Genomic DNA, 18,962 nt, shown 5'->3' on the forward strand with positions numbered 1-18,962 from the left:
TGGCTGAAATAGCAAATCCCATTCATTTGAAGGGATGTCCACATACTTAAGTATATATAGTGTATATACAGTATGCGGATGATTCCACACTCTATATGTCACCGCCCAAGCCAGTGAGCTAACTGGAATTCTTAATAAGGAGTTACAGTCAGTATCAGAATGGGTGATTAATAATAAACTTGTCTTAAATGAATCTAAAACGAAAAGCATTGTATTTGGCTCAAAACATTCTCTAAGACCTACACCTCAGCTGGAGTTGTACATAAAGGGTGTGAGCATTGATCAAGTTGGGGAAGCTAAACTCCTAGCTACAACATTGGATGATCAATTATTATGGTCAAGTCATATTGACAAAGTTGTGGTGAAGATTGGGAGGGGTATGTCTGTTATTCAGGCTCTGGTCTTGTCCCATCTTGATTACTGTCCAGTAATATGGTCAAGTGCAACAAAGAATAGACAGAGCTGCAGCTGCCTCAAATAGAGGGCAGCACGCCTTGCCCTTAACTGCACGTGCAGAACATCAACAACATGCATGCCAGTCTTTCCTGGTTGAGGGTTGACAAGAGATGAACTGTTCTCTTCTAGTTTTCATGAGAAGTATTGCTCTAATGAAATTTCCAGATTGTCATAATCAAACACAATTCAGCTCAGACAACCATATATATGCCACCAGGGACTTCACAGTCCCCAAGTCCAAAGGGAATTCACGGGAATGCACAGTATTATACAGATCCTTCCATCTCCAATTACTCAGGAAAACAGCAAAATTGCCTTAAAAAAAAGATTAAACAACATTTCATGGAACGGCAGGGACTGGGAGGACACACACACACACACACACACACACACACACACACACACACACACACACACACACACACACACACACACACACACACACACACACACACACACACACACACCAACACACATTATTTTGCTGGTGTTGTATTGTTTGTACTATTATTTCTGTTGTTGTTGTATTGTTTTTATAGTGTTCTATTAATGAATGTGTGTGTCCTTGTCTATCAGTATATATGTGTTTTGTTACTTGTCATGTTTTATGTTTTGTGTGGACCCCAGGAAGAATTAGCGTCTGCTTTGGCAAAAGCTGGGGATCTGAATAAACCAAGGAACACACTCTCTCTCTCTTCCACTCTCACAAACACAAACACACACACATACACACAGAGAGAGAAAGATTCACACAAACTTAATTTATCTTGCAGAGCAAACCAAAATATATACATTTAGTGGATAGGAAAGTGTATGTGTTGAACAAAACCTATTGGTCTGCTCCAAGGAGAGCGAAACATATTCAGGAAGACATTAGATACATTCTGATAGAGCTGCTTATCACTAATGTCCTCAAGCATGACATATTACATGTCATTAAGCTAGCAGCTATTTAATTTCCCATTGCCGTGTTGGACCAGGAAGCAGAGAGATTTCAGGGCAATGTGGCAGCAACCTAAGTTAGAATGGCATTTCCATGTTCACCCAGGCAGAGAGAGAAACCACTCACCATGCAATATGGTTAGATGATGCATACTTTCCTCTACTTGAACTTTTACCAATACAGTACTTGGGTCTGTATGTTTTGCCCAAATTCATTCACATCATCTATCTTAACTTTGGTTTTATGCCTGTCTAAATACATAATAAACTCAGAGAGAGGAGCAGTTTGTCAAATGTCTCTTTTCTGTATGTTCTTACCATTTACTCCAGTTTACAGCAGTAAGAATTATCCAGATGCTGTTTTAAGTGATCTGCTTTGTGGTAAGTGAGAAGGCGAGTATTGACTGGGGAGGAAGCGACTTTATAGATGATAATCAATGCAGTGGTATGTATGTTAGGGTAATCCATCTTTAATTGAACTGTTAGCAGGAAATGTGCTTTGACTTCACAGATCTCCTTCCAGGTCTATAGTTCTATTGGCCTCTCAAGACAGATTGCCAAGTTCACAAGACAACAGCTTCCATGTTTTGTGTCTAGATGTCAATGGATAATAAAGTTGTATTCTATTCTAGACAAATGACTATGTTGATACTGTACGTTTTATAGTCGGTTTCACCAATTACTTTTTGAGAATGTTTCAAACAAGTCATCTTAAATCCCCCATTGTTCCCACATGTCACTTGCTGTGGTAAAATCATGTCATCTCTTGTGGATATGTCTGAATAGCTCCTTTATTTGGTCATCTCAGAAGTGGAAGCTTTAAATTAAAAGCAGTAATGTAACCAGAGACTGCTGAGGCAATCATTAAGACTCTCCACCCCATGCAGTGCAGTATGACATCTTAGAGCACCAGTTTCAATCAAACTGAATCCAATGAATTGCTCTTAAATGTATATGACCCAAACACTCTGCCCAATGGCCCATAACTGGACTACTTTTTTTCAGTAGCTCCATAAAATGTTTACAAGTGAGAAAATGTTTTGTGTGTTATGGTCCATTATCCATTATCCTAATCAGGTTTGATGCTTAGCTGATATTGTCACTGTTACTGTAATGCCATCCTATGACCCATAGTTGCACATTTAAGGTGATTGTCTGTCTTACCATAAAATTATCAGATAGGTCATTTACACAGGCACACAGGCACACACACACACTCACTCACTCCCTCACACACTCTCACAATTCAATTGTTTCTGGATTGGTGTATGGCTGGAATGAAATTACCGGAATCAAATGTCCATTAGAAACTGGGTGGTTCGAGCCCTGAATGCTGATTGGCTGACAGCCGTGGTATATCAGACCGTATACCACGGGTATGACAAAACACTTCATTTTAACACTCTAATTATGTTGGTTAACAGTTTATAATAGCAATAAGGCACCTCGGGGGTTTGTGATATATGGCCAATATACCACGGCTAAGGGCTGTGTCCAGGCATTCCACATTGCGTCATCACTAAGAACAACCCTTAGCCGTGGTATATTGGCCATATACCACACCCCCTCAGGCCTTATTGCTTAAATAGAAACTGATATACTTTGTATTCCCTCAGGAATGTAATAACCCACTGCACAGATACTGAGATATTTTCTAATTGCACACAAATACACAGACCCAAAGTAAAGAGGGTTTCTTCTCCTCCTGTGAATTTCTAATTCAGCAGCCAGGAACACAAGGCTTAAACAATTAATGTTAAGTAGTGTTTTTCCAGGAAGAGAAACTTCAAAATGCAAATGACTAAATTAGCTGTTCCATTTCTCTTGGAATGTTTCAGAATCCATTTCTGCAGAACACAACTCCTGGTGGTATTACTGAAATTACATAACTGGCTTTACCGGATTGATCTGGCTCATGTGTGTGCTCACATTTGTAAATATCATTTATCACCTTTAATCAAACTCAGAGGCACAAGTCAGAGTAATTGATTTAGGATGATCTGGGTATGGATCAGAGTCCACATAAGTATGAAATGGATTTGATCCATCCAGAGAAATAATGATTATAACTGTATCTATGTTTGACAGATACATGTAGATATGCATAGACAGAGATCCACCATTCTGCCCCATATACAGTATGTCATGTTATAGAGCAGTTCTATGTTCATCAAAAGCAGTCTCAGTCAGATCAATAGAACTAATTCATTGATTACAATGAGACAGTTACTATTTGTATGTTGTTCTGCCTTGTTAATTAACACCCCAGTTCAACACTATGATGAATATCATACATTTCTAATGTTGTTTCTCACTCAAATAAAGTTCCATAGCCAAATCGTGCAGTTTTGCAGGGGACCTATTTTTTCCCTCTTCCATTTAATTTGTTTTTATTCGTCTCCCATTTAAACTCCGACAGTAATTCAGGATTTCCTTTGCATTCCTGAAGTATCATAAATGCAGGACCCATCACACTCCTATTAGGAATCTGAAGATTGACTGCAGAAATATAGTTTCCAGCTGAGCAAACTTGGCCACCTTTGGGTTTTTAGATTAGCTCTCAACAGACAAACAGAAAGAAACCAAAAGATCCACAAAATAAAACAATATTCTCAGATTGTCTTTTGTATCTTGTACATTTTAGCAAAGGAATTGTAGATGATTGGCGAACCAAATGCAGTGAAAGTTCATATCTTTATTTACCCATGGTGGCTGTTACAGTCAGCGGGTGACACATGTTTTCATATCTTTCATGTGTTTTCCACCATGCTGCAGGTTTAAGGAATAGACTGGTATTAGTACCTATATGTATGTGTGTGTGTGTCTCTTACATCCTTCCACCTCTGACCATTAGCAGTGAGTTTCTCCAGATGGCTGGGCCTCCCCTCTCCATGCCTCAGGGCAGGCAGTCGGTAGATTAGGCTGTGCTGTGCTATGCTGTCTGGAACCACATGTGATGCCCATGTGTAGGCTAGCTAGGCTGACTTGTGTTTGTGTGTCTGTTATCAGGGCTTCCCTCTCTCATTTATATAGTATTGTAGGCTATACTCATTGCATCTGTAATCCACTGCAGAGGGATTAGCTCACCTACAGAGAGAACGACTGCTGCTAACTAGGCCAGGATTTGGGAAAAATGTATATTTCAGAGTAGACAGCATTGGGAAATCAGTATCTGTAGCTTAACAAATTCCTATTGAAAGACATGTTTCAAAAGTCTAGCAAGAGCTAGTTTGTTGCTCAGAGGGAAATAAAATGATACAAACCGATTATAAAGTTGGTCATAATCTAAACACCTGGTTTTATTTTAGATTTTGTCAGGATGTTGATTTGACGTTAGTTTACTTCGATGTAGGTAAACTATACTCCACAAAGCCACATTCTTTATTACATACCACTACTCATCTGTCTTTTTATCAAGTTTGATACATTCGAAGAAAGCAGAACTATCTTTCCAATGTTTGCTCTGTCACATCACCTGTGAAAAATGTATGCGAATAAAAAATCAATGGCGAGGTGTTTTCCTCATCTGAGATCGATGTGTTTTCTGCCTGTATGCCATTGAAGTTTAAGAGCTGTAATTTGGTTTAATGACTCGGGCTGATGCGACTCCGGCTCGGGGATGAGGCCTCCCTCCTGCCAATAATTGTTCCAAGTCCTTTGTCGTGCCTGAAATGGTCCACCAGAGGCCTTTGACAAACTGCCCCCTCAAGCTCAGTGGGATGTTGTACCTGTCTGGGAGCTGCAGTGGAAATGAGGTACAACCTTTCATCTAACCGCCTCCTCCTGGGATACCGTTGGCTACTGCCGCATGGCACGCTGCTCCGCTTCGGAGATCGGGGACGGCAGGTAGCCTAGCGGTTAGAGAGGCAAGCCAGCAAAGGGTTTCCAGTTCGAATCCTGCGTCCGGAAGGAAAATTCTGCCAGGAAGTGAGCTGGCAACCGGAGGGTTGCAATTAGCAAATCCTAGATACCATTGCCTGAAGTTTTGAAGTTGAGCAAGGCACTTAACCAAAAACCTGTATGTGTCTTTCGAAGGGGTTGGGCTAAAAGTGGAAGTCACATTTCAGTTTGAACTGACAATTGACAAATAAAGTGATCTTATTCTTAACGTGAATGTCCTCTCTCTATCCGGAACAGAATGTACGGTGCCAGGCAGCATCGTGAGAATGGGACGTTTAGATAATGTCTGGGATTTCAACATAAAGTGCCTGTCTCCTCCTGAGAGAGCATGGCAGGTGGGCCTCCCTATAGCCCAGGGAATGGCAACTTTGATGGGGGTGGGAGACAGTTTTACAGCAAATTCCCTGCAATTCTACACATTTTGCCATAGGGTGGAGGCAAATGTTTGCAGTTTTTAATATGATAACTGATGATCAATGGGTAACTGATGATCGATAGTTGGCCGCTAGACTAACTTACCAATATGAAATGTTTTTGCTGACATAGGCTAATTAAGTGACTGATGATGCACAACCAAATTTTGAAATTGTACCTTGTGTATTCTATTAGTCTAACTGTCAACAGTAAATTGTATTGGTCCGCAGGCCTACAAAAGGGTTGCCCATCCCTGCTGTAGCCTATTCCTCTTAACTCTGAATGTACTGAGATGGCTGTCCTGACGATCACAATGTGTCCGACTGTATGGCTAGCGGTTGTCTGTCCCAGTCATTAAAATGAGATTGTGAAGGATAAAGAGGCACTGGTTTTGCTTTATTGTTTTATTGGCAGAAGCCATGCTAGGCCTTCCACACATACTGTACTGTATGTTCTGCCAACAGTATGGCTCTAGAGCCCACGAGGGACATGTCTGGGAAGGCCTGTGGACTGCAAATCAAGTCCTCTCTCTGAAGCGTATGCAGTTGCAAGCGTGCTGTAAGCTACAATTTGGCTTTTCAGTTTTGAACCGTCTGAGAATAACGTTCTCTGTCTAGGGGAAAGCTGATATAGCATTGAACAGTCATGGTTTCAGACTTGTGTATTTGGTTTTTCACCTCATGTTTGATTGAGGAGTTTGGGTTCTTTCAGACATTGCTTGTCAGACATTGTTTGCATATTGAATGTGAAAGTGTCTCCTGAACTATTCGAGGTTGCTCTGCCTGAATGAAGATCACAGTCATGAATATGTTGTTTCTGAAAGTTCTCTCATCCCTTAATTTGAATTCTGTTACATTCCCTGTTTACTATGTTTCTCGCTAGCCGTTTACACTCGTAACCATATTCTGGTTGAAAATGGCAGATTTGGGCACTGATAAGCACCTAATTGGAACGCATTGGCTATAAATGATGTCACAGCGCTGTATGGGTTTTGACTGACAGCCGTTCTGAACGTGAGCACCGCGTGCGGAGAGAGGTTGCCCCCACACTGTCAGATTGTATTTTAGAACTTAGCTAGTCGTGTTGACAATCAAACAATTTATAATGGGCAGTTTTTGGATTGCGTAAACAACAGAAGTAACTGTGTGATGGCGTGCATGCAGCAGAGTTGTCTTCCAAACAAAACAACTACAAGTGTGCTTGCTGTAGTTCCTCAACAGCATAGCTAGGAGAGCTCCAAAAAGCACCTTATAGTTGAAGACTCTTCTTTGAGTCATAAAAGTGTATTGAAATTACTTAGGAACTGTGCACACTTTGGAGAGGTGTGTGGCCACTTGGAGACACCAGTAAGTCCTCTTACTCAAACCCTTGCAATTGTTTTGTCTTATGTTATGTTCACACATATTCCTGAATGTATCCGATTTTGTTATCTAATGCTGTGTAAAGTACAGTACATGTAAAATACACATAAAATCAACAGTGTGATGTTTGGATCTTGTGTCAGGTGAACTGTTGTGTCCTCAACTTTGGTCTAATAATTTATCTAAAATCTCCAAACTTTTCCCTTTCAATTGATACCATGCTTTTCATGTTTCTTCTGTAAGATATATTTCCATTCAGCCCTATCCATATAGGCCAATTCCCACAAGTGTAAAGGGTTTAAGTAGCCTCAAAGTAAGCCTCAAAGTAGTCAAGGTGAAACTGTAATCTTCCAAGTGTGTATTCATTAAACAGTATTATATCAGTACGATCAAGTTTTTGCCCAGAGGCAGAAATGGATGGAATGCAATCCCAAAAGGGTGTTGTTCTTCACTTTGTTCATAAGTCTACCTGTACAGAATGATGAGAAACAAAAGGAGAGCAATTCCTCATGTGCTCAATTATTTATCATATTTTGCCTGCAACCTATGTTACTGGTGAGCTATCAAATCAAATCAAATTGTATTGGTCACACAGACATGGTGAGCAGATGTTATTGCGAGTGTAGCGAAATGCTTGTACCAGCTTCCATAGTCCTGTATTCTGTGTTTCAAACAGCGAAGACAGATACCACCATACCTCAGAGCGAGTCACTTAAAAAAAAAAAGATTAAATCCCCAGTGAGCATGCAGGCATGGTGTCAGAAGGAGGCAGAGCAGCAGACTTGTATGAATGAAGCAGCCAGCAGTGATCCTGACCTCGGACAGCCTGGCACTACCAGAATGCAACAGTGATCCTGACCTCGGACAGCCTGGCACTACTAGAATGCAACAGTGATCCTGACCTCGGACAGCCTGGCACTACTAGAATGCAACAGTGATCCTGACCTCGGACAGCCGGGCACTACTAGAATGCAACAGTGATCCTGACCTCGGACAGCCTGGCAGGGCGGCAGGGTAGCCTAGTGGAGCGTTGGACTAGTAACCGAAAGGTTGCAAGTTCGAATCCCCGAGCTGACAAGGTACAAATCTGTTGTTCTGCCCCTGAACAGGCAGTTAACCCACTGTTCCTAGGCCGTCATTGAAAATAAGAATTTGTTCTTAACTGACTTGCCTAGTAAAATAAAGATAAAATAAAATAAAACTACTAGAATGCAACAGTGATCCTGACCTTGGACAGCCTGGCACTACTAGAATGCAACAGTGATCCTGACCTCGGACAGCCTGGCACTACTAGAATGCAACAGTGATCCTGACCTTGGACAGCCTGGCACTACTAGAATGCAACAGTGATTCATAGATCCATGCAGGAGACAAACACATTTGTGTCCTCAAGCCTACTTATGGCCTACTTCACATTTACAGTAGCTAACGAATAAAGCATTTTAGCAGCATCTGAGGGGAGTGATAACATACACTGTGTTTATCAGAGCCGCTTCTGTTTCTGAATGATGTTGTTGTTGCATAGGACCGACCGGCTGAGTCACAAGCACCAGTTTATACTGCGCCTTCTAATGCCTCTCTGCACGTGTATTATTTAACCCAATCATTCATGTAACTGGAGTTTAATGATAAAGGACCTGTCAGGGGTTCAGTGGAGTGGAATGTGTGTCACTGTGGTCTGTGTATGGAGGCTCATTCAGTCCCATTTCTGTTAAGAGAGAGAGCGAGAGCCCAGGGATGCCCCTGATGATGATGCAGAGGATTAGCCAGAAGTCCTATAGAGTCAGATCCTGTCTGTACCTGCAGGCTATTTCCTGGGTATTAGGCCTCAGAGACTCTAGCCTACAAACTCTGTCATGTAATCTAAATGTACAGTATATACCTAGTATTCATATATTCATGGTAGGCATGAATTTCTGCGCCGTACAGCTCAAATTCAAAATAGCCCTAACTATATAATTTTTTTATTGTGTCTGAGTGGAAATCCTGTCCCTGTCAGCCTGACTGATTTTGTATGTTGTATATGCACATAATAATATATTTATTTTAGATAATGCTTTTCATTACAAAGAGAATTTCAAAGGTGCTGTAAAAAATGTGTTTTTAAATTATGTATTTTTCTGGCAGGTCTTTGGTGACATCAGACCAAGGCTTTGGTAACAGAGTTTGTTTTCACAGTCATTCTAGTGGAGATATTATCTGGGGATATTTTACCAGATGGGCCCAACACTATCATCCATTCCCCACCTGCAACTCATAAATCACGTTAATGTAACCCAGGGTTTTTCCAATCATACCCAGAAATGCCATGTGTTTTCATGTCAGATATGTAGGAAATGGCGCCAGATATGCAGGAAATAAAGAAAGGCGCTGGATGGGATGGTTGCTGATTTACGCATTCCTAACCAATTGGGCTATTTTGTGTCTTTTCGCTTTGTTTGTAACTTATTTTGTACATAATCATGATGCTACCTTCTCTTATGACCGAAAAGAGCTTCTGGATATCAGAACAGCGATTACTCACCTCGAACTGGACAAAGATGGGGTTTTTTTATGAGTCTGACGCATCGGATATAATGTTGCTCCCAGACAAGGCCCAAATCCCTGTTATTTGAAGAAAATAAGGAAATACAGTGGGCGGAGATCAGGGTGCCTTGTGAGAATTTGTTGGCGAGTGGGCCAAAGTGCAATCACTGGTGAATAAACTGGATCAGCTCCATTCGAGACTATCCTACCAACAGGACATTAAAAACTGTAATATCTTATGTTTCACCGAATTGTGGCTGAACAACGACACGGATAATATACAGTTGTTTGGGTTTTCCGTGCATCGGCAGGACAGAACAGCTATGTCCGGTAAGGCGAGGGGTGGGGGTGGTGGTCTATTTGTCAATAACAGCTGGTGCGCAACGTCTTATATTAAGTTAGTCTTGAGGTATTGCTCACCTGAGGTAGAGTATTTCATGATAAGCTGTAGACCACACTATCTACCAAGAGAGTTTTCATCTATATTTTTCGTAGCTATCTATTTACCACCACAAACCGACGCTGGCACTAAGACCGCACTCAACAAGCTATATAAAGCCATAAGCAAATAAGAAAATGCTCATCCAGAAGCGGCCCTCCTAGTGTCTGGGGACTTTAATGCAGGCAAACTTAAATCTGTTTTACCTCATTTTTACCAACATATCACATGTGCGACCAGAGGCAAAAAACTCTAGACCGCCTTTACTCCACACACAGAGAGGCATACAAAGCTCCCCCTAGCCCTCCATTTGGAAAATCTAACCATAATTCCATCCTCCTGATTCCTGCTTACAAGCGAAAACTAAAGCAGGAAGTACCAGTTGCTCGCTCAGTACGGAAGTGGTCAGATGACGCAGATGGTACGCTACCGAACTATTTTGCTAGTACAAACTGGAATATTTTCAATACAGGACTAAGATTGAATCCTACAACACCAGCTCTGATGCTTGTCAGATGTGGCAGGGATTACAAACTATTAAAGAATGTAAAGGGAAACCCAGCTGCCTACCAGATGGGCTAAATGCCTTTTATGCTTGCTTCAAGGCAAGCAGACCACCATAGTCCCTGTGCCCAATAATGCGAAGTTAACCTGCCTAAGTGACTACCTCCTCGTAGCACTCACATCAGTAGCAATGAAGATCTTTCAAAGGCTGGTCATGGCTCACATCAACACCATCATCTGGGAAACCCTAGACCCACTTAAATTTGCATACCGCCCCAACAGATCCACAGATGACGCAATCTTAATCTGACTCCACACTGCCCTTTCACACCTGGACAAAAGTAACAGCTATGCGAGAATGCTGTTCATTGACTACAGCTCAGCGTTCAACACCATAGTGCTCTCAAAGCTCATCACTAAGCTAAGGACGTTGGGACTAAACACCTCCCCCTGCAACTGGATCCTAGACTTACTGACGGACTGCCCCCAGTTGGTAAGGGTAGGCAACAACACATCTGCCACACTGATCCTCAACATGAGGGCCCCTCAGGGGTGCATGATTAGTCCCCTCCTGTACTACCTGTTCACCCATGACTGTGTGGGCAAGCACGATTCTAACACTATCGATGAGGCAGCCTATAGGGAGGAGGTCAGAGACCTGGTGTGGTGCCAGGACAACAACCTCTCCCTCAATGTGAGCAAGACAAAGGAGCTGATCGTGAACTACAGGAAAAGGATGGCCAAACACGCCCCCATTCACATCGACATGGCTGTAGTGGAGCGAGTCGAGAGTTTCAAGTTCCTTGGTGTCCACATCACCAACAAACTATCAGGGTCCAAACACACCAAGAAAGTCCTGAAGAGGGCACGACAATGCCTTTTCCCCCTCAGGAGACTGAAAAGATTTGGCATGGGTCCCCAGATACTCAAAAAGTTCTACAGCTGCACCATTGAGAGCATCTTGACCGGTTGCATCACCTCCTGGTATGGCAACTGCTCAGCATCCGACCGTAAGGCTCTACAGTGGGTAGTGCATACAGTCCAGTACATCACTGATGCAAATCTTCCTGCCATCCAGGACCTATATACTAGGTGGTGTCAGAGGAAGGCCCAAAAAATTGTCAAACAGTCCAGTCACCCAAGTCACAGACTGGTCTCTCTGCTACCTCGTGGCAAGCGGTACCGGAGCGCCAAGTCTAGTTACAAAAGTCTCCTTAACAGCAACACTGAAGTATGCATGAGAGCACCAGCTGTTCCGGACGACTGTGTGATCACGCTCTCCGTAGCCGATGTGAGCAAGACCTTTAAACAGGTCAACATACACAAGGCCATGGGGCCAGATGGATTTCCAGGATGTGTACTCCGAGCATGAGCGGACCAACTGGCAAGTGTCTTCACTGACATTTTCAACCTCTCCCTCACCGAGTCTGTAATATCTACATGTTTCAATCAGACCACCATAATCCCTGTGCCCAAGAAAGCGAAGATAACCTGTCTAAATGACTACCTTCTCGTAGCACTCATGTCGGTGGCCATGAAGTTCTTTCAAAGGATGGTCATGGCTCACATCAACACCATCACCATCACCCGGAAACTCTAGACCCACTTCAATTAATCAAATGGCCACCCGGACTATTTGCATTGACACAGCCCCTTTATTTATTTTTTGGATAACTGCTGCATGTACTGTATGCAGCCTGAATTTCCCACACACACCTTCTAAATGAACTGACAATAATTCATTGACTTGTACCACAGCTTAGTAAATCTAAAAGCAAGCAAATTCAATCCACCTCACTCATTATTTCGTAATCCTTTATTGTTACGTTTTTTTTCCCCCCCTGTCAAATTAGTCAAAATGTATGACGCCGTTGAGAGCAAGGACCCAACCATGGAGATTTTTGAGGAAATATTTTAAACAGTGTGGAACACATCATGAAGATGGGCCAAATCAACCACTCCCACTGAAATATTTAGGAGATGGAAAAGTGTTACATTTATTATATTGTTCAAAAGCCAACACATTCACGGCAGGCAGCTCCCAGACAGTAATATGGCTGTGACCCGTCACTACAGTGTGTGTGTGTGTGTGTGTGGGGGGGGGGGGGGGGGTGAATATGGAGCATATCCCCTGAGTGCGTCTATTTACGGCTCTTTTTATAGCTCATGAGCAATCCCACCGATTTAACTTGTGTATTTTTGCATTTAAAGGGGCAATCTGCAGTTGCTACATCATTTTTTGGATTAGTTAATGATATGTACCAATTTATTTTTTAAGAATATAACTTAGAAATATCTCATGAGCTAAGTTCAACTGTCGTACCCAATCAGAACCCCAAATATAAGCTTGTTTTCCTCCAATATTTGTAAACAAAGAGTAGTGGGGGTAATAATGATCATATATGCATATTATATACACCTCACATGCGACTCATAATAAGACTAAGCAATTAGCGTATTGAAATGTTTATCCGATTACATAAAATAAATAGGAAAATGCAAGGAGACTATGGTTGAGTTGCAGTAATAGGCAATCAAGAAATGTCTGAGAATTTAATTCTAAATACAAGTGTCTTTAAATAATTTGTCAAATGAATGGATTCACACACAAGGCATAAAGATTAAGTTACAAAGCATTAACAAGCATTACTAGGCATTATTCTAAGAATGATCCGAGAGATGTCTACTAGGCCAGAGGCCTAGAAGCCTAGGAAATGAGAATTGATCATACAACCTTCCTCCATGTACTGGATACAGTATAAGAGACAGAACAAAGGCATTTAATTCCATTTATAACATCTAAAGGTGTAACCTTTTTGACCCAAAACCCACAACCATTGACCAATCAAACAATACCAAGTTTAGAGTAACCTGACCACCAAGGCCCAATCTCCACAGGGTGTCACAGCATCTAAAGGCTTGTGTGGGGGGCGAGACCAATGGAAATAAGACAGGATTCCTTTTTATAGAGTCATTTAGAGTTCACCCTGTACAGAAATATAAGTTACCACAGAGATCATACATAGCATCAGAGTTATCCTCAGTGAACACGTTTCAGATAGATACCAGACATGAATACTATAGTACTTTTCTATCACACATACAGTATCCAGAGGACTGACTATTGAAACAGAGAGATACATTGTGGCCCCTCAGAGGTGGAAAGGCTGACTAGTCCTTGGGCGTTGTCCGTTATGTTTTCCTTGTTGTTCCTGGACCATTTCCCATGTATTACCAGGTAACAGAGTTTAGGGTCGAGCCTACAAAAGTAAATGTAAACAAATGCTTTATAGCATCAAAACATGGTTAAAACTATAATTTTGATCTCATGGATGGTTCATTCTTGCATCCATAGCCGTTTTTAAGAATTTGAGAGTGGTTAGATATCTCCAGCCTCGTCCATCTGCTTTTTACTGAAACGGGCGAAATAACGCTTTTTTATTTTATCTGCTGATTGCTGCTTTAAATATTTTACTTCAGTATTACAATGCATGTGCTATATGGTATCATTTTAAAACTGATAAACAGAAATGGACTAATGCGTATTCACGGGCAATGGCATTGACAAAGTATGTGTTCCTGTCATTTCAGGTCATGGAACCAAAGGAGTGTTTGAGCTCCTGGCGGGCTGGCGAAGAACTCGAGAAAGCCTTCCCTTCAAGGAACGCGTGGCAGACGCCTTCGCCGACGTGATGGTGTGCTATACCATGACCAGTTCCCTCTATATCATCACATTTGGCATGGGTGCCAGCCCCTTCACCAACATTGAGTCGGTGAAGATCTTCTGCCAGAGCATGTGCGTGGCCGTCCTGGTCAACTACTTCTATGTGTTCTCCTTCTACGGTTCCTGCTTGGTGTTTGCTGGTCAGCTGGAGCAGAACCGCTACCACAGTGTGTTCTGCTGTAAGATCCCCTCAGTGGAGTACCTGGACCGTCAGCCCACCTGGTTCAAGACCATGATGAGCGACGGCCATGACCATGTCACGCACCACGAGGTCGTGCCCTACCACAACCACTTCATCCAGCACTTCCTGAGGGAGCACTACACGGAGTGGATCACCAACACCTATGTCAAGCCCTTCGTGGTCATCCTCTACCTGATCTACGCCTCCTTCTCCTTCATGGGATGTTTACAAATCAGTGATGGATCCAACATCGTCAACCTCCTAGCCAGCAACACGCCCAGTGTGTCCTATGCCACGACCCAGCAGAAGTACTTCAGTAACTACAGCCCCGTGATCGGCTTCTACATCTATGAGCCCATCGAGTACTGGAACTCCACGGTGCAGGAGCACCTCACAACGCTGAGCCACGGCTTCAACAAGATCTCCTGGATGGATAACTACTTTCAGTATCTGAAGGTGGTGAATGTGAGCGCCTCGACCAAAAGTGATTTCATCACCATCCTGCAGGGCTCCTTCCTGCGCAGCCCGGAGTATCAGCACTTCATGGAGGACATCATTCTGTCCAAGACAGATGGGGATGAAATGGAGATCATCGCGTCCAGGATGTACCTGGTGGCGCGGACCACGGAGAAGACACGGGAGGAGGTGGTGGAACTGCTGGAGAGGCTCCGCCCCCTTTCGCTCATCAACAACATCAAGTTCATCGTCTTCAACCCCACCTTCGTCTACATGGACCGTTACAGCTCCTCCGTGGTCTCACCCATCCTCACATCGGCCTTCAGCGTGCTCACCATCCTCATCCTCACCTTCTTCCTGGTCATCAACCCTCTGGGGAACTTCTGGTTGATCCTGACCGTCACCTCTGTAGAGCTGGGGGTCCTGGGCCTCATGACCCTCTGGAATGTACACATGGACAGCATCTCTATCCTGTGCCTTATTTATACTCTCAACTTTGCCATGGATCACTGTGCACCCCACCTGTACACCTTCGTACTGGCCACGGAGCACACCAGGACCCAGTGCATTAAGATCTCATTAGAGGAGCACGGGGCGGCCATTTTGCAAAACGCCTGCTGTTTCGTTATCGGGATGTTGCCCTTGGTGTTTGTGCCTTCCAATCTGACCTACACGCTGTTCAAGTGCTCCCTCCTCACCGCAGGCTGCACAGTGCTGCACTGTTTCGTCATCCTGCCTGTGTTTCTAACGTTTTTTCCCCCATCAAAAAAAAGGCACAAGAAGAAAAAACGGGCAAAACGGAAAGAGCGGGAGAGGGAACGGGAGATGATGGAGAGGGAGAGAGTGAGGGAGAGGGAGGAGATAGAGTGCATTGAAGTCAGGGAGAACCCTGATCATGTGACTAACGTCTGAGAAGCCGTGTGTCGGTGAGCGGCAGCGGGACAGTCTTCAGTGATTGTTGGGTGAGGTGTTGGAAGCATGTCCTAAAGCGAGGGTGGCCATGTGTTGTAGCCCCTCAAAGGGCCAGAGGGGTCCTCAGAAGGACCAGTCCTCAGAAGGAGGAGGGAGGGAGGGAGATATAGACCAGCAGCCATGACCCAGCTAGACAGCCAGCAGCCATGCTGTCTAGAGTAGAGACCAGACCAGTTCAGACCCATAGATTAGCTACTCCTTCAGACTGGATGGGACAGTGTATCTTATCTGCACAGTCTGCAAACGGTTCCCTCTGCTGTTCATACAGACACTCTCACACAACCAGGAAGAAACTACAATATCATACATTTACTTACAGTGTAATGTGTAAGGGGATAATATATCTTATTCTAACAATTGTAAATCTACAGTATCGTGAGGAAAGTATGGTAGCATAAGAATGATAGCAATGTCTACCTCCAGGATGGTGGTCAAAGTTATCTAAATTGTTTTCTACAATTTGTCATATTAAATATTTTTATCATCTACACAGGCTTATACTACCCCCATCACAAAGACCCCATTATAGTATGATTAGTATGACAGACAGACAGACAGACAGACAGACAGACAGACAGACAGACAGACAGACAGACAGACAGACAGACAGACAGACAGACAGACAGAAGGATGTATACATTTGAATTTGTTTGAGAGTACACAGAAATAAAGCATACCCACAGTAGATTCCATTCTTTCTTTCCGGTAAACACCCGAGCGAACAGCTGAACTGGGCAGATGGTGTACACTGTGTCCATTATGAAGAATTATCCTGCACATTGCATTGTGTGGATACAATTGTCAAGGTTAATTTTACAGGAAGACAGATATATCTGCTTTATTTCCATTCTCACATCTGTTCTTAGCCAACAATTAGAGTAGAACTGCAGCAAGGTACATAATCTAGGGCTTCATTCAGTCTGTATCCCTGAAGTGTTACAGATTGCACCATAGAAATGTAAAGGTCATTTCAGACTGAGCTGACATATGCAGCGTTTTATTGTGAATGCAGTCTCCGCTAACGCGGTAACATTGACTTTCAATTCCAATCACGCTGTAACTTCTGCGATACGGATTGAACAGATCCCTTAATAGAGTTAGGCATGTTCAGGAAATCATAGCAGATGGCTTAACTAGGAGGGAAAAGGCAACTCTGAACTAGTAAAACAAAAAGGAGGAAGTACTGCAGAGGTTGAAGATCATACTGCCTTTTTAACTGGGCTAAGATATGAGGTGTCTCGAGAAATCATCTGAACATCATAGTTGGTAAGGCATCTTCAGTGTTTAACACGTTTCAGTGTCACACGTTTCAATGTCCCATGATTAAGAGGTGATTATGGATCATCATGAACAAAATAAATGATTGGGTGGGTTGGACACGACAGGTCATAATTTAATCAGAAATACATTGTTTCTTTTTGTTTGTGTGAAAGACTGTGGTGCCAAATAATTCGAGCGGGAAAAAAATATGGGTGCCGATTTGTTGGTGCATGTGGATATTCTGTCAAATCAAATCATGATGTAAAAGACATCCTATTGGTTCAAACCTCAAAGTAATGCCATACATCACAATGATGCGTGTTTAAACAACCGTTGGTGATGTATATTAGCATTCCAATGGCTTTCATGGACCATTGCTTGATCTACTTTAGAAATCTCCAGAGAACATCAATATTCTCCTCTAGTAGCCTCTCTGCTATCCAGAATGGCCAGAGTGGAGTCCCTCTCCCCGTCGGAAAACCAAGCGCATTATCAAGCTAAGTCTGATGATGCTGGATAAGATCTCTGTAAGGGCAGACACTCTCAAGGTCAGAATGCAGGAGATAGTCATCACTGACCTCTGATACGTCACCTTAGGGTGGTTTGTGGCATGTAACAGAATGCCTCTCATGTAAAAGGATGTGGCTGTCCGTAGGTTATTCTTAATTGAAAGTTATGACCTTGAGAGGGCATTGCTGTCTTTATATGCTGCTTGAAAGGGACAAAGTACCTCTCAAAAAAGGCAATAAAAGCTATAAGGGCAGCTGAATCAACTTTATGTGTGTTTGGACCAACAGTTAGAGAAGCTTGCAGGAGTAAAATAGTCAGTACAATTAACCATCTTGAAAGCAACATATTGAAGTAAAGAAGCGAAAAACAGTTTCTGCTTCTGTATGAAACAGTAGATCGCTAGTTATCAAGATAATGCCTTTACCTGCTCATGGGCTTTCACACTCCTCCTTTAGTAAAATAAATGGGATGAAAAGGGTCCTCTCCCTCATGCAAGAAATCACCCTCCTCACAAAAGACTAATGACGGCCATTTTGTCTGAAAGTTAGCAATGAATGAATCTCTCACGTAAAAAAATAATGACAAGGTAAATCCCTAATTTCATTCTCAAATCTCTTATCCGTGGTGATGATTAATCCTAAGCGTTAAAGCCTAAATAGCCAGAGAGAATCTCATAACTTTTAACCAGACATAGTTACTCCAAAGTGATGGGTATAGGCTAGCTACAAAACCTGCAACTGTTGGTGTCACTGCATTTTTGTAAAAGCCATGTCATGTATGTATAGTAAGAAGGTTTGAACATTTAATATAAAGGGGACAAATGCCAATTGAAATCATTGACTTCCCAAAATGACTGTGTACGCATGGCACTGTAATGTATTGACGCATGTATTTGATTTCTGTATATTTAGTCTGTGTATCCTTATTTTGCAACGCTGTGTGAACCCATGTTTGTTGTTTAAATGCATATTCTATAACATTTTGTGCAACAAAGTAACAAAATGTCCTTTATGTTCAACAAAACAGAAGCCAGAGGATCATATGTGTAATATAACTGTATATGATTTTTTTTTAAGATTTTCTATGAAAAAAACTCTATGATATTAGATTTTTTTAAAGCTGAAATGTTCTTATAAAAAAGCAATAAAGGAAAAAAGGGTTGAACACAGTAGGCCAGTAATAAACTGCAGAATGTCAACAGTAAACTGAGTAGATCAACTTGTTGCACCTCCAGTGGACCTAAATGTTTGTGGTGCATCAACAAATGTAATACGTTCTCTATGGGGAGACTGTGGATTCTGCTTGTTTTCCTTCTTT

General features: G+C 42.5%; 1 protein-coding gene across 1 annotated transcript in view; it reads left to right on the forward strand.

Annotated features, from left to right (window-relative positions):
* LOC139415609 (patched domain containing 4) overlaps positions 1 to 15,815 on the forward strand; it is a 33,517-nt gene extending 17,702 nt beyond the window's left edge. The window contains exon 3 of the mRNA XM_071163723.1: positions 14,134 to 15,815. Within this exon, the coding sequence (XP_071019824.1) occupies positions 14,134 to 15,815 (1,682 nt within the window). The remainder of the gene's footprint in view (positions 1 to 14,133) is intronic.
* Positions 15,816 to 18,962: the final 3,147 nt, after the last annotated feature.

This window comes from Oncorhynchus clarkii, chromosome 8, assembly GCF_045791955.1.
Source record: "Oncorhynchus clarkii lewisi isolate Uvic-CL-2024 chromosome 8, UVic_Ocla_1.0, whole genome shotgun sequence".
NCBI classification, from domain to species: domain Eukaryota; kingdom Metazoa; phylum Chordata; class Actinopteri; order Salmoniformes; family Salmonidae; genus Oncorhynchus; species Oncorhynchus clarkii.